At 40.6% G+C, this 14831-nt stretch overlaps 2 protein-coding genes across 2 annotated transcripts; one reads left to right on the forward strand and one right to left on the reverse strand.

Annotated features, from left to right (window-relative positions):
* Nucleotides 1-346: 346 nt before the first annotated feature.
* Nucleotides 347-2383, forward strand: LOC104518960 (nicotinamide riboside kinase 2; the record flags this gene model as incomplete). Its single annotated transcript, XM_010162424.1, has 6 exons — nucleotides 347-398; nucleotides 548-734; nucleotides 960-1031; nucleotides 1702-1808; nucleotides 2001-2092; nucleotides 2191-2383. Coding segments are annotated over 6 exons (516 nt in total), but the record flags the coding sequence as incomplete, so codon positions are not given.
* Nucleotides 2384-3122: 739 nt separating this feature from the next.
* On the reverse strand, nucleotides 3123-10328 carry SQOR (sulfide quinone oxidoreductase). The gene is made up of 9 exons (XM_010162423.2): nucleotides 10068-10328; nucleotides 9554-9724; nucleotides 8984-9037; nucleotides 7090-7284; nucleotides 5946-6155; nucleotides 5265-5448; nucleotides 4368-4435; nucleotides 3338-3516; nucleotides 3123-3209 (listed from the first exon to the last, which is right to left on the reverse strand). The coding sequence occupies exons 1-9, from the start codon at nucleotides 10299-10301 to the stop codon at nucleotides 3152-3154; spliced, it is 1353 nt and encodes a 450-aa protein (XP_010160725.1). The 5' UTR covers nucleotides 10302-10328; the 3' UTR covers nucleotides 3123-3151.
* Nucleotides 10329-14831: the final 4503 nt, after the last annotated feature.

Below are 14831 nucleotides of genomic sequence, written 5' to 3' on the forward strand. Positions count from 1 at the left end.
GAGGGCGAGGGGTCACCCCCGCGCGCTTCCGCCCTCTCCTCTCGGCGCCCTGCCCGCCCTTCCCGGCTCCCGCAGGGCCCCCGCACCGTCTGCGGCCGCTCCTCTGCCGTGCTTAGCTGGGTTGGCTGTGCGGCTGGGGTTGGTGGGAAGATAGAGGAGCAGGATACTTTTTCTTGGCCTCGTTACTCCTGCTTTTTATCTGCATGCAAAGAAGCCTGGTGGAGGGTTAATATTCTCCTTTGTAGCTTCAGGGTTAGGACCTTGAATCTTGCTTTGAAATGGGCATCAAGCTTCCCAATAGCTGTCCTGACCAAGCAGTTTTCTGTTTTCTTTTTTCTTATAACTGTTTCAGCCCCAAGACGAAATAGAAGTTGAAGATGGGTTCAAACAGTATGATGGTAAGGTTTTGCTACAGTGTTATCAAAGTGTAACTCAAAAACTTTTTGACTATTTTGATCCTTTACGTGCACTCTTTTTTGTACTGACTGTAGTTTTGTACTGACAGTACTTAATTACTGCTTAATGATAGCTCTCTGTTTTGTCTTAGTGATTAGTGCATTAGACATGGAAGCTATGATGAGTACCATAAATGCTTGGATAAAAAACCCAGTCAAGTTTGAACGTTCTCATGGGATCAACAACACACTGGATGCCCAGATCTTAGCAGATAAGGAGGGAGGAGATGAAACAATCCATATTCTTATTGTTGAAGGCTTCCTACTTTACACCTACAGGTAATCAAATGTACCTTCACATATTTTGATTTTTAGATGACAGGTGAAGCTCCAAAGGAATAAAAAGGCTTGTTATAAACCCAGAGTTAGCAGCTGGTATTGACTGCTACTGAATTTAGGTGTCACAAATCTGAAGATAGTACTAGAAATTGATGTAGTTTTACCTTTCTGTTTCTTGCTACTAATCACACAGCCTATCTGTAACCAAACATGTATCTCTTTCAGGCCACTGATTGACGTATTCCACCATCGGTATTTTCTTTCCATTCCATATGAAGAGTGTAAAAGGAGAAGAAGGTAAGCTTATCCTTCCAAGTTCCCTTGCCAGCCCAGTAACGTATTACTCACTTTGTTTCTCTAAAGCTTTTAGATAAGAAAGGATAAACACTAACATAACTGCTGTGTTGGAAGACTGTAGCTTTCTTCACAAGCTACAAACAAACCCAAAAGCTTCCTACCAAGCTTTGTGTATGTGCAGCTAAGGCAGTTTCTGCACAGATCTTTCAGTAGGCTTTCCCCCTTTCTGATTTTCCAATGATACAGTCCCCAGGTCTCAAACTATCTTGGGGTTTTATATTTGGCTGTATTGTTGTACATGTAAACTGTTAAATTTTAAAACCTGTAAACTGAAATCTGTTAAATTTGATGTTTCAGGGGAATAAGCAGACAGCTGTTTTAACCAAAGTTCTGCTAAAGCTTTAAGAGAAGGTTATTCATCAATGTTAAGATCAGCCTGTCTTGGGAATCCTTTTTGCATCTTGAACACTTGAACTCACACATCAAATTTCACCTTTTTTGGGGTTTCTTTATGCTTGCAGCTTATGCTAAATATTGGCTTTTGATAGGCTCAAAAACTACATTAGAAGCAACAGGCTCAGGCTAGCATGTAGAGAGACTGAATGAACTATCTGTCATTTCCCCGAACTGTAATTAGACTACACTTGGCTAACAATGTCTTAATTTATAGTTCTAGGAATTACACTGTACCGGATCCACCTGGATTGTTTGATGGCCATGTCTGGCCTATGTATGTAAAGCACAGGAAGATAATGGAAGATCTTGGAGTTGATGTGGGTAAGTCGTTAATGACAAAAGCACTTTTGAAAGATTGCTTTGTCAGAGTGCTTTTCAAACCTGGGATATATATGAGAGGAGTTGAAACAGGTGGATGGAGTCTTATTTCTCCAATACCAGTTACGTGCGTGCTCTTTAAATTGGGATTTGGCAGGCTTACAGAAACATTCAATTATTTTAACTTTCTTTAAGTGCACTTGAATGGAACAAAATCCAAGGAGGAGCTGTTTAATGATGTGTATGGACAGATCCAAAATAAGATTGAAGAATTACTTAACATGCAGGTACATGTTCATGCTTATAATTGCAATGTAAAGGCAAGCCTTTTAAAGGCTATGTTGAAAAAGTGAAGCTATAACTTCATGTATATCTTTCTCTTTAGAAATAAGATGCTGATGATGATTCTTGGAGTGAAGATGATTCCTGTTTGCTCCCTGCTGTCTACCTGCCTGCCACTCAAGTTCCAGCTTCTGTGAAGACTCTCAACTCTTAAATTCGACTTTGTTCAGTTTTCCCTGGAAACTGAGTTATATATGGTCATAATTAAAAAGCACTTCCCCCCCTTGTCTGTCATCTTAATTTGTGCTTCAGCCTAGTATGTGGCCTCAGATGATCTCAAATCTTCTCCCAGTCTCCATCCTGTGGGAATTCTTTTCACTTACATTCTTAAAACCTGTGAGAGTAAAACACTATAGTGGAACTGCTGTGAAGTGGTGTATGTGTGTGTATATATATACACCCACACACACACATATAAACCACTTTGAGTTCTTTCAATAACCTGCATGAATTTCTAGAATCCATCTAATCAGACAGCAGGCAAGCTTCTTATTTAAGAAATTAGGAATTATTTTGCTCTTCAGAAAAGAGAACAGTAGGAGGGTTTCATGCTGTTTTACTAGCATTGAATTATTCTGTTAAATTCAGTACACACATTGATCCCAGATGCAGACAAATTGGTTCAGAGTCAGGGACAAGATTTTATATACACCACAGCTTCAAAAATCGATTGCTCTAGAAGATTTCAGTCGTGTTCTGTAGCTTAAGGCAAGTTCAGACTCCTGTGTATGTACAGAAGTAGTTTAAGGCCCTGGTTTACATAGACAAGCACTGAAAGAGCAGATGAAGTCTTAATCCATGGTAGGGGGAAAAGAATCTAGGACAAAAGCTTGATTTAAAAAAAAAAAAAGTGGTCCAAGAAAGAAGGGATGTATTGATCCCTTGGAAGGGATGTATTGATGCATTGGAAGGGGTGTATTGATCCATTGGAAGGGATGTATTGATGCAGTTGTACTAATGCTTTGGCTCTTCAAAAGGGTTTGACCAACACTGAGAAGCAGCAGTTATTTCAAGCCCAGATGCATTAGCTTCCTGACAGGAGCTGGTCCTCCCCAGTATCCCCTACAAACAGAAAGCTGTATCATGGATGTGCTTCTATTCTAGCAAGGAACTAAGCCAGAACAGGTATCTGTGTCTGGCTTTTTTTCTGAATGATCAGACCAGCTCTGGCTCAGAACTGAAATACTTACTTAAGTAGTGCATTCCAATAGAGAAGAGGCATCATATCGGCTTTCATATGGTACATGGTTACTCTCTCCTTGCTCTGGTCAATGGGAAAGGTCTCCAAAGGCTGAGCATCATAGTCAAATTCTGCTAGAATCACCTTGTTGTAGCCTGTTACTAGCGGGCAGGAAGTATATCCATCATACTGCAATGAAAAATACCCCCTTTTCATTAATCTGAGCAAAGTCTAAATGCTGAGGTGTTACAGCCACATGGTTAATATATTTCAAAGTAAGTTACTAAGAGGTTTCTGCTTTTACAGTGTTAATACCAGCAAGTGTGAAAGGCTACTAAGCCAATAATGGTTTAATAACCATAACACTAAGCCATTTTATTTCAGAAGTAGAGTTGTTTAACAATATTGCTTAAATTGGAGTGTAACCTAGAACAACAGGGCTTTGTGTCATTAAGCAGAATAGCTAAATCAGGAGAGCTGGTGCTGGCTTTAGCAGACAGTACATGAATGGGATCTTGAATCTAACTGCAAGAATTTCCAGAGGGTTGCAGGAGTATGGATGATGATACTCAGGTTATTACCCCAAGGAATATTAATTCAGAGGCCATATGTAAAATGAAAGCCAAGTCTCAAAAGACAAGTTTTTATCATAGTTACAAGGCTTAACATCTGTAGCACAAAACTTTTGCCTCCTTAAAAGATGTTCTGTACAGGGGAGGCAAGTTTGCAAGGGTTTTCCTGGAGTAGGGATTATATTAGTCAACAGTTTTACTCTAAATAAGTTACCTGCATTGGTGAAGAACCCGGACTAGTCAGCCTTTAAACTTATGTCAACTCAGAAATTATGGAATTAAATAGATATTTTTAATGGCTGTATCAAGAATCTGAATTGTGCAACTAAATGACTATTATGCCATACAGTATTTAGCACCCCAGCTACTGCTGCAAAGCCCTTCCTGCCTTCTGGTTCACAAGACTTCCTGCTAAGAATGGAGAAAACATTCAAGATAACTGCTCCCTATGACAAGAGCTGTACGTACCTTTTTAGTTGGCAACTGGTTCTTCATTACCAGGGAAATAGTTTTATCAAGCACTCCAGACTGGGCAGCTACATAAGAAAGAAAAAAAAGAGCATATTAAGGCTTTGTTTCAGGCAGCAATTATTGACATTACTAGAGCAAACACAAGTAGCCAGGCACTTTATCGGACAATTCAGCTGTAATTGAATTTACACATCCAATCAGTTTGGGAAGTTTACAGTCCTAGATGTAAGGAAAAAAAAAAAAAGTTGTACTAATGCTTTGGCCTTACTGTTTCCAACACACTAAAACTTAAATGAGACTTGAGCTGTATGTTTTTAGCCAATGCCCATTCTCCTATGCTAAACTCCACTCGCTCAATCTTCCCAAACACTAAAATTCTGGCACACTAAGGTTTTGTTTCATTTTGAGTTCTGTACGGGAAGGTATTCTAGACCCATTTGCTGGAATAGTTACTGTACCATTCTTCAAGTTACACCAATAACATACTGTATAGCCTTTCTTTCTTTTCCTACCCTCTTATTTACAAGTACAGAACATGTGATTCTTCCACAGTGACTTATCAGTTAGCTGACACGTACGCATGAGCTGCTAAGATAGAGCACAACGTTTTGTTAGTGCCTGATGATGGAATGCAAGAATACTATGCTCACTTTATGCTTTTCCATGAACACAGAAAATATAATTCGTTAATCTGTGAGGCATTTGGAACAAGAGAACTGTGGGTTAATGGCATCAGCATGGTCTGTAGCTAATTAGTTGGCCCAGGAGACTTAAGTCTTACTGAAAGCTGGAAATAATTGAAGTCGAGACCTCAGGAATAACAAACTAAACAAAAAGCTTACTGTCACTGCCAGAGTTTTCATTACACGCACAAACACACACATGGAACTTTACCTACAGCTGCAGCAGTTTTTGATGTTGGCAGGTTGGTGCAGTCTCCAATACCAAATACATTGGGATACTTTTTATGTTGTAGCGTTTCCTTATCTACATCGACCCAGCCAATTCCATCCGAGACAGGACTATTGATGAGTACGTCAGGTGGCCCCATTGGGGGTGTGACATGAAGCATTTCATACTAGACAGAAAGAAAAGGCACTCAGTGGCTAGTTTATCAAAGCAAATCATACCTGTGTTGATATAAAGAAATAAGCACAGTGTGGAAAGGGGTTTTTTGGTTTGGCTGGTTGGGGTTGGCTTTTTTGTTTGTTTTTTAAACAGAAGTATATAGAATGAAAATTAGCTCTCAAGTTTGAAGCGCATCCTTTTATTAACACGAACTTTATCAGGCAACTCCATTTAGACTGGCATAATTTGCTTTGCTCCATATACATCTGAGACACTCCCAAGTTATGCTAACAAGGCATACAGGACTCCAGGCGTGGTTTATGAAATACTTTTTCTTCTCTACACCCTAGTTTCAAACTTTTTAATCTTCTGCTAAAGTTAGAGAGATGGCATTCTCAGGAGGAAACAATAATATACAACGAAGCAAACATTATATAGTATAGCAGTTAGGTTACAGTATACAAGGGAAAGAAATAGGACCAAACTAGAGGTCTGAAAGCTCCTGACCTGATGAACTTCAGTCATTCCAGGTTTGTCCAAGTTTTCAAACACAGCTTCCTGCTTGTCTGCTCGAACTTCAATAAGGTTGCGCTTATAGTTAACAGCAATATTCCTCTCTCTTATTATTCCAAGCAATGCATCAGCATACTTCTTAACACCAAAAATGACACCAAGTGAGGTGTTGAACATGATGTTTGCTTTGGAACGTTTTCCTGTCTGCACAGAGAGATCAAATTAGTGATTTTTGTTAAGAAACTGTGACAAGCTAGCAGAGACAGAACTATACTGCACTACTGAAGAGCTGATAGAACTGTTAATGCAGTTCAGTTATTAATGAAGTATTAACATTAGAACTCTCAAGATACAGCTATTTCACACCATGTTAGAAGCTAGACAACTTAGAAGCTAGACAAGGCAATCTTTGCCCTTTCTGAGTGAGGTACTGAAGACACCCCACACAAAGTGCTGGTGAGCAGAGGTGGCTGCAGTTCACTAAGGAACCGCAGTATGCAGGTTACACGTTTGTAGCAGGTTAGCATTATATAGTTTCTGAAACCGTCAGTTCTATGCATTATTCAGATACTTGCCCAGTAGATAGCTTGTGAAACTTAAAACACATATGAAGTCTGACACTTCCACTTGAAGTTGTCTTTTGTTTCCACTAAGCTTGCTTTAACAGCCTGGCTTAACAACCCTGACTCCTCCTGACGTTGATAGTGCACCACAAGGAACAAGCATAGTCGCTTCTCAGACTAGCAGAAAGACAAATGACAACAGGCATTAAGTACTTAAAGTAACAAGAATTACTTATTTCCAGCCATTATTTCAGTGCACCACTGAAAGTTACAAATTAGGCTGAGAGCAGCTGTATCTGAGGCTCATCAGAAGCAGGGTAAGCAGTTCTTTCCTGATGGATTACAAATTCTACAAGCTTCTCTGGTATTAAATGCTAAATATTTATGTGTACTATTCAGTTAGCTTCATTTATTATACCTTAATAATAGAAAAAGCAACTCAGTCGCTTTACTAATCCTGAGTCACATTCCTTTCATGTGGTTTTCATTTGTTTTAACGATAATATGAAGCCCTTAGAACAAGCCTTCTTTCCAACTGTGAGAACAAGCACTGGCAGAGAGAATTAAATACTTACTTTCCTCCAGTAGGCCTCTGATAAATACATGATCTTCTGAGGAGCCCCTGCGCACTTCACTGGAGTGTTTGGAAAAGTGAAGATAGCATTTCCTTCCTTGAAATCTTGCAAAGCTTTCCACGTTTTCTCTACCGTATGAACTGAATAATTGGAACCTATTTTAGGGTGATGAAAACCCTCAGGCAAACCTTTGATCTAAGAAAATGAAATTAAGGTTTAAAGTAGAGATGGCAAAAATTTTGTCATCATCATCAAGTATTAAATGCAGACTTGAGAAACAGCTATTTAAGAAGCCTCTAGCAAAAAGAAAGCCCATACATACTTGCCAGCATTTTTTAAAATAAGCCCAGCAATCAAACAGGTATTTCCATTAGAATTCAGCAGATGATTTAGTAGGTGTAACATGTACTGAAATGACTCTGGTCTGCAAAATCTGTAGCATAGTAGAGTAGTGCATGAAATTCAGAGTAAGAATGTATAAACTCGCTGGCACATAAGTGTAAGTAAAAATAAAGTTTTTTTAAAAAAAGGCATTATGAAAATTTACAAGCTGAATGCAACTTTTCAGTAGTCAGTTGCAGATACCTGTATTTCCTCAGGTTATTTTCTTTCAACTCGACTATCTCCAGTAATTATTGCCTTACTACTCCCTCCTATGACTGAGCATCTGCTTGTGAGAAAGGGAGTTGTCCCCATTTAAAAACAACGGATTGCAGAGATTCTGTGAGCAAACAGTCACGTTACACACACTGCAAAGTGTTTGGGACGTTTACAGTTTACAGCAGGAAGTATGCTGGTGGTGAAGACAAACAGGAGGAACTATGCCTCTTTTTAAACTGTCCACTTTTGTTTTAAAGCCATATAAGTCTGTAACTATGAATTTTATTCACTGGAGAGTAATAGTGATTAACTGTATTGCATGGCTTCTACTACTGAATATTGAATTTAGTTTTATCAGGTGGTACTGAAGAGATACATATGAAGACTGAGAGGGTCACTGAACACAATGCAACTCCTCATTCCACTGACCTCATCACCAGAATTTATCTGGTGTGACTATAGTTTACCAAGAGTAGCTCTTGCTTTACGTATGCCTTGGGAGCTTTCCAAAGAGATACTCAAATATATTCTCAGATTCTACATCATACTCAGGTCAGGTTAAAACCACGAGTCAAATCGCTCAAACATCTTGCCTTTGTGTTTTCCTTCTCCTACATATCACTGTGGTCATTCTTGCGCCATAACATTCTCCTCCGAGTGCCACTGTATGAACTGTACAGGAAACCTAACACATGGGAAGGGCCCCAGGGCCTGTTTAAACACAAGTGTGGTAACCTGGCTGGTTCCTTTTGAAGTGCATCCTTTAAGAAAGATGAGGGTGGATCAAATTAATTCTGCAGGACAGATTTTACTGACTGCTGTGTGTTCCTCACTTCTCTTTACATTAGAGATGCTTCAGACTACAGTCAGCATAGCTTATTATCTCACTATTACTGACTGCCTTTAAGTTCTAGATTTAACTTGCTGCCCCATCTGCTGATATTGCCATGGAGATGTAACAAAGCTGTCTTAAGACCTTCCCAAGGGTAATTTGGGTTACTACATAGAGATCTGTGGAAAGAGTAAAGTCATTAGGCTGTGTTCTAGCTCTTTAACTCATACTCAGGTGTACCTGATCTAGTGTAAGGTGTCCCTGCTCATGGCAGGGGGGTTGGAACTAGATGATCTTTAAGGTCCCTTCCAACCCAAACCATTCTATGATTCTATGATTCTATATTAGTGTTCAATATCTTGCAGTAAAAACGTGTACTGAAAAGCCATTTACTTTAGTTAATCATTAGGGTACGTGATGCCATTAAAACTAGTGAAAACATGATTACTGTAAAACAAATACCTTTTCATAATGCAGACTAATCCCAAGGGCAATTATCAGGTACTTGTAAGATACCTGTTGTGTAAGGAAAAAAAATATTTTAGACAAAAACCAAAACATTACCTCAAAGCAAATTTAAGTTATCTGACAAAAACATAGTCACAAGGAAAGGAGATACAGGGAGCATCAGTAATGTAAACATAAGGATCCAAGATTAATTTATAGTTAAAACGCTAACTGCATTATGAGTTATACAGACAGCCTTTGCTATACACAAAACCAAGTGTCTGGAGCAAAATATTCTCTCTTTTATGTTCAGTTCACTATGAACAGGGAAAAGACTTATGATAAAGATATTTTAAATTGATGTTATTCTAACATAGTGATCTACAACAATTTTTATTAGAAACTGATTTTAGGATCAAGTAGTTCTCATAAGACTAAGTGGAATTTCCTGGCCTCCTAGATGCTGGTAGAAGGTCTTGCTCAACAGGCAGTTCCAAGGGGAACTGCAGGAGGTAGACAGACAACTCATGACAAAGAATAAGAGACTAAAAGAATTACATTATTTTTTCTTTTTTACATTATTACCTTGATATCATTCTCCAGCCAGACACAGTTCTTATCTGGATCCAATGCTGTAACTCGAGATTTGATCCACTCAACACCTTTAGGCATTACGCTTTCTGTTGGACGCGCAGAAGCTGCCAGCTGCTTTGCACCGCCGCCAACCAGGGTCCACAGCGGCTGATAGTAATGAGTCTGAAAGAAACATTCAAATGGACATTTAAGAACTGTTTAAAGGGACTTTAAGATGAAGGCAGATCACTCCAAACAGGAAGCAATGTGTTCTTAACACTGTTTTATTCTTAACAGAACAAGCTGTATAAATAACCAAGAGTTTTGCTTGACAAAGCTGGAGAGATGTGTGCATCTCTACCATGGAGCAACAAATTCCATGCAGAGCCTTCTAGAAGATGGCTAGTTGGCTTCCTCTCCACAGTTAAAGACACGTGGGGTTGGAGAGAGCTGAGAATCAGACCAAATCAGGTCACATATGTAAAACACTTATTCTTTCAATGCTTTACAGCCGAGGAACACTTACCTTACTTGGCTCAACAACAGCCACATTTTCTGCCCCCACTTTCCTCTTCATCCGAGCACTCATGGTGATTCCACCAGTGCCTCCACCCAACACAAGTACTTCATAATAATCCTTGGCAGCACACCTGGCTGCTGTATGTAAGCCAAAGGAGCTCATCTTCTGCATTCCTGGTTTCAGCAGCCATACACCAGGATGGAGACAGGAACAGGAGGACACTACTCCAATTGCTGACATCCTTCAGTAAGGGGGAAGCTACAAGGTAAGGAAAAGGAAAAGCACCAGTAACAGTTACAGAAGGTAGAATTTATATTTATTTATATGCCTGGATGCATCTTCAAGACAAGAATTAAAATACTAAACCCTTGTTGCAGCTAAACCACTAATTTGCAAATGAATTGTAATCAATTTGGTGAGGAAAAAAGAAAAAGAAAAAAAAGAACGATCGATCATGGCCTCTGCCAGGAACTGAAATTTCACACATGCAAATTAATTCTAACAAAGTATAAGAATATTTTCTGGTTGTTATGGCAGGAAGGTGTATCCGATCCTATAGCATGAGCGATGCATACGCTGTAATTCCAGCTGTGATATTACAATCCCAAAGAGGCGAGTGCCACAAGAAGGAACAAGAATTTGCCAGGTGCTGTAGATCACTGAAATATCCACCAAGGCAGCTGTGTGAACATACCGAGTGCCATTCCACCAAGTGTAACGCGTCAGCCAAACACATCGTCACGTGCGTATTTTAACGTTAGGATGGACCAGCACACGCACACATCGGACGTACCCCTGCTCACTGCTTCTCGGGGGTGCAAGCCGTCAGGGTAGGCATGCCAAGGTCTCTGGTGCTTTGAGCAAGGGCACGTGCACGAGTCTATTCTTGCAGAAGTGGTGAGCCCTAAGCTTGATAGGAAAACAAAGTTCAATGAAACAAAGAGCTTACATCTTCCTAGATCAGGGATCTTTGAGTATACCCAGAATACTTGGTTCCCTATCCATGGTCACCCCTTGGCTTTCACATCAGCAATGTAGCTGGAAACAAAGGTCAGAACCCCACACCCACCCTTGCTACAGCTGCACCCTGTCACCTGAGAAGCAAGGGACAGAGCCTTACAGTGTGATACTTAGGGACAACTGTAGCACTGGGCATGCAATTGTGTTATCTAGAAGACAGTCAAGGTTAACCCATGTTTCCCTCCCTCTGCTAGAGTGAACAAGAACTTTTCCTGTTCTAAATCCATTGTTTACACACGCTGAATATCAGATTTTAGCTTTTCAGTGATAAAACAGGTATAAACTCATTTTAATTCAGTTCCTTATTGCCACGTTGCCAATAAAGAATGAGTAAGCATTATAACCTGAAAAGCAACTTATGACGAGACTTTCCTGTGTTCTGTACCTGCTCCCTTTGTTTAATTCCTTGAGTCATCAGGCAAAAATTCCAGCTTTTTAACTCAGAAAGAGTAGAACTCATTTATGATACTTACAGGGACGAGTTTGAAAGCTAAACTAGGAACCCCAGATATTTTAAAGAAAATCTTCCAAGGTCAGCTTCAAAAATTCTCCACTATGCTACACGTAGTTGAGCAATTCATTCTGCACCTTCACATGCCAGCTTAGCATCCCTCATCTCCATGTACCCCACATTCTATATGAAGCCCCATTATCAACCCCTACAGTACAATTAATTTGAGACAGAGGGAAAATCTCAGAGGTGTCCACCACACAATTTTAATACTTTTGTTTCACAGGAAGTTTCCACAATGCAGACATATTCTTGCCAGCCCCCTCCCTATTAAAATAAAAACTGCAACTCTAGAATAAGTTAGTTTCACTTTAGAAGGCTGTTTATCATCTCTCTAGTGCAGGCAGTTATTTAAAGACATGAACAGACTGGTCAAGCAAGAGGCGGAAGATGTTCTAGCCCTAGAAATAAAAAGTGACCTGATGGAGATGCGTCCTGCTTCCTCCAAGTCAGAGAGAGATGAATTGTGAAGAGTGTTTTGCAACTCCTTTTTGCGACAGAGTTTTAAGAGGGACATCCTGTTTCCGGAAGCTCATGAACACAGGATTTTGCTTTGGGTTTTATTAAACACACAGAACAGGCGCAGTGACCTGCTGGCTGACAACACACAGCACGTCCGGACCGAGACTTCATTTTGTCATGCTAACTAAGGAATAATTATCCTCTCTGACCTAATAGATTTGGAAGCAATCACGCTTATAAGCACACACAAGATGTGTCTTGACTAACAGCAGACAAATTGACAAGAAAGCAGTATTATGTTGCTTCTAAGTTGTTTCAGCATCTAGAGAAACAATCTGAAGTGTCATTTGTAGACAGTTGTTTTAAAGAGAACAGCAAAAGTTCTTGATATTAAACTCCCAAGTTAGACAGCAGCTGCCTACAGCAGCTGTCAGTCAACAGCACATCGACCCTCTGCTTTGGACACTGGAGATAAAGGAGCAGGGGAATTGCAGGACAAAAATGAAGGTAAAGGGGAAAATTTGTAGTTAGCTTACTGAACTGAGCTGACATTTTAAACTCTTACGAGACCATTTTAACACACAGCACACTTATCCATCATCCCTTAAACTACACACAACAAACACGACAGTTGATATTAACCTTATATAGCATGAAATCACATTCCTAATGAAGATCCGTACACAGCTTGTGTAACGCTACTGCAGCGTAACTCACCTAGCAGCACATAAAGATCAGGGTGATGTGACTCACAGTAAATCCACAAAAAATATAATTTCTACAAGGACAGCTAGCATTTCACAGCTTTTCTTTTACCCCCTCCTTTTTAAAAGCCAAAAGAGACTTAGAATCATAGAATCATAGAATGGTTTGGATTGGAAGGGACCTTAAAGATCATCTAGTTCCAACCCCCCTGCCATCAGCAGGGACACCTTCCACTAGACCAGGTTGCTCAAAGCCTCATCCAGCCTGGCCTTAAACACTTCCAGGGAGGGAACATCCACAACTTCCTTGGGCAGCCTGTGCCAGTGTCTGACCACCCTCACAGTGAAGAACTTCTTCCTAATATCTAATCTAAACCTACCCTCTTTCAGCTTAAACCCATTTCCCCTTGTTTTGTCACTAACTGCCCTTATGAAAAGTCCTTCCCCAGCTTTCTTGTAGGCCCTTCAGGCACTGGAAGGCCGCTATAAGATCTCCCCGGAGCCTTCTCTTTTCCAGGCTGAACAGCCTCAACTCTCTCAGCCTGTCCTCACAGGAGAGGTGCTCCAGCCCTCGGATCATCCTTGTGGCCTCCTCTGGACTTGTTCTAGCTGCTCCAGGTCTCTCTTGTGCTGGGGGCTCCAGAACTGGAGGCAGTACTCCAGGTGGGGCCTTACGAGAGTGGAGTAGAGGGGAAGAATCACCTCCCTCGACCTGCTGGCCACACTGCTCTTGATGCAGCCCAGGATATTTGAAGATAGTCAGTGACTGTCACGCCTCCATTCATAAATCTCTCCCCCTTTTACTGTAAGTCTGTTTGTTTGCATGCTTTTAGAATAAGTCTGTTTAATACTGAAGAAAATGCACTTAAAAAAAAAAAAGTTAAAAATCACAGTTAAGACTGACCAGGAAAGCTCTGTATTATTTAGCATTTGAATGCTATTAAGCAGGTTAAGGTAGTACAAACATAAAAATAGTGACTTTTCAGTTTTTTTTAAAAAATAAATTAAAAACACTGTTTTCCAGAGTTAGTGGCTTATATCCCTTTAAGAGACTGAGAAAACAAACCATAAGGAACTATCTTTATTAAGCTGTTCTTAAAAAATAAATGAATTTAATTTCTACAAGCATCACACAGGAAATTAATTGGCTAACAACTTTTTTTAAAAACTTTTCTTTAAAGAAGAACTTTGCTGAAAATAGGCTTATTAGGTAGTGCATTACAATTTAATATTTTTTGTATGTTTTAACCAATTTCAATCTCTATCCAGGAAAACAGCAGATTCAACAGAACATGATAAGTGTTCCTCAGCCAGTTCTGTGCAGACCCCAAACCAGAGCAACTAAAACCCACCCAAGTGCATTCATTACACCTTTCGCTATAATCCACCATCCAGCCTATAAACAAACTCAAAGCATAGAAGTTATCTTTGTCTGCAGTTCTCCAGGTATCAATGGCCACAAGGAAATAAAATCAACCTCTACGGAATAAAGACGTGGGCAACAAGTCAGAAACACATGCTGGCAAAGCCCCAGAGAAGCTGTTAATTACAAGTACCAAAATTCAATCTCTTCTCGCACGCACCTACCAGGTCCGGTAGCAGATCTAACACCCACCGTTAATTCTGCAGCGTTCCCCACGCAGGGGAGGTGTCACAGAACACGTACATCCTCAGACCCAAGGGACACAGGCAGAACACCAACTGTTCAAAGCCATTCTCTTGTCAGGTCTGCACATTCCTGTGCAGTAAATGAGCCTCGAGTGACACAACTAGTGCCCAGAACAAAGATTTAACTGAAGCGCGACACTTCGCACGGAGACACGGGACTGGAGTATCCATCGGATGCGCAGCTCCCGAGACTGACCGCCTCCCTGAGCCAGGTGAGGAACAATCCGTTGCAGGGAGTTAGAACAAAGGAAGTTACAAAACTCTGCCTAGGAAGGGTAAAGAGCAGCGCACGGACCCTCTCCACAGCCGCCCGCGGTTTAAATGTTCCGCCCACGCTCACTCGCGGCTCCAGCGTCCAGCCGGGCAGGCAGCCGAGCTGCGAACCCCGCACCCCTTCCATCGCTC

Source organism: Antrostomus carolinensis, unplaced genomic scaffold, assembly GCF_000700745.2.
Source record: "Antrostomus carolinensis isolate BGI_N321 unplaced genomic scaffold, ASM70074v2 scaffold38292, whole genome shotgun sequence".
Taxonomy (NCBI): Eukaryota; Metazoa; Chordata; class Aves; order Caprimulgiformes; family Caprimulgidae; genus Antrostomus; species Antrostomus carolinensis.

Coding starts and splice junctions, on each gene's coding strand:
- SQOR (XM_010162423.2), bottom strand. CDS start 10,301: ATGTCAGCAATTGGAGTAGTGTCCTCCTGTTCCTGTCTCCATCCTGGT. Junction 9,725..10,067: donor CTGTTGTTGAGCCAAGTAAG/GTAAGTGTTCCT, acceptor TGTTTCTTTCAG/ACTCATTACTATCAGCCGCT. Junction 4,436..5,264: donor AAAAACTGCTGCAGCTGTAG/GTAAAGTTCCAT, acceptor TTTCTTATGTAG/CTGCCCAGTCTGGAGTGCTT.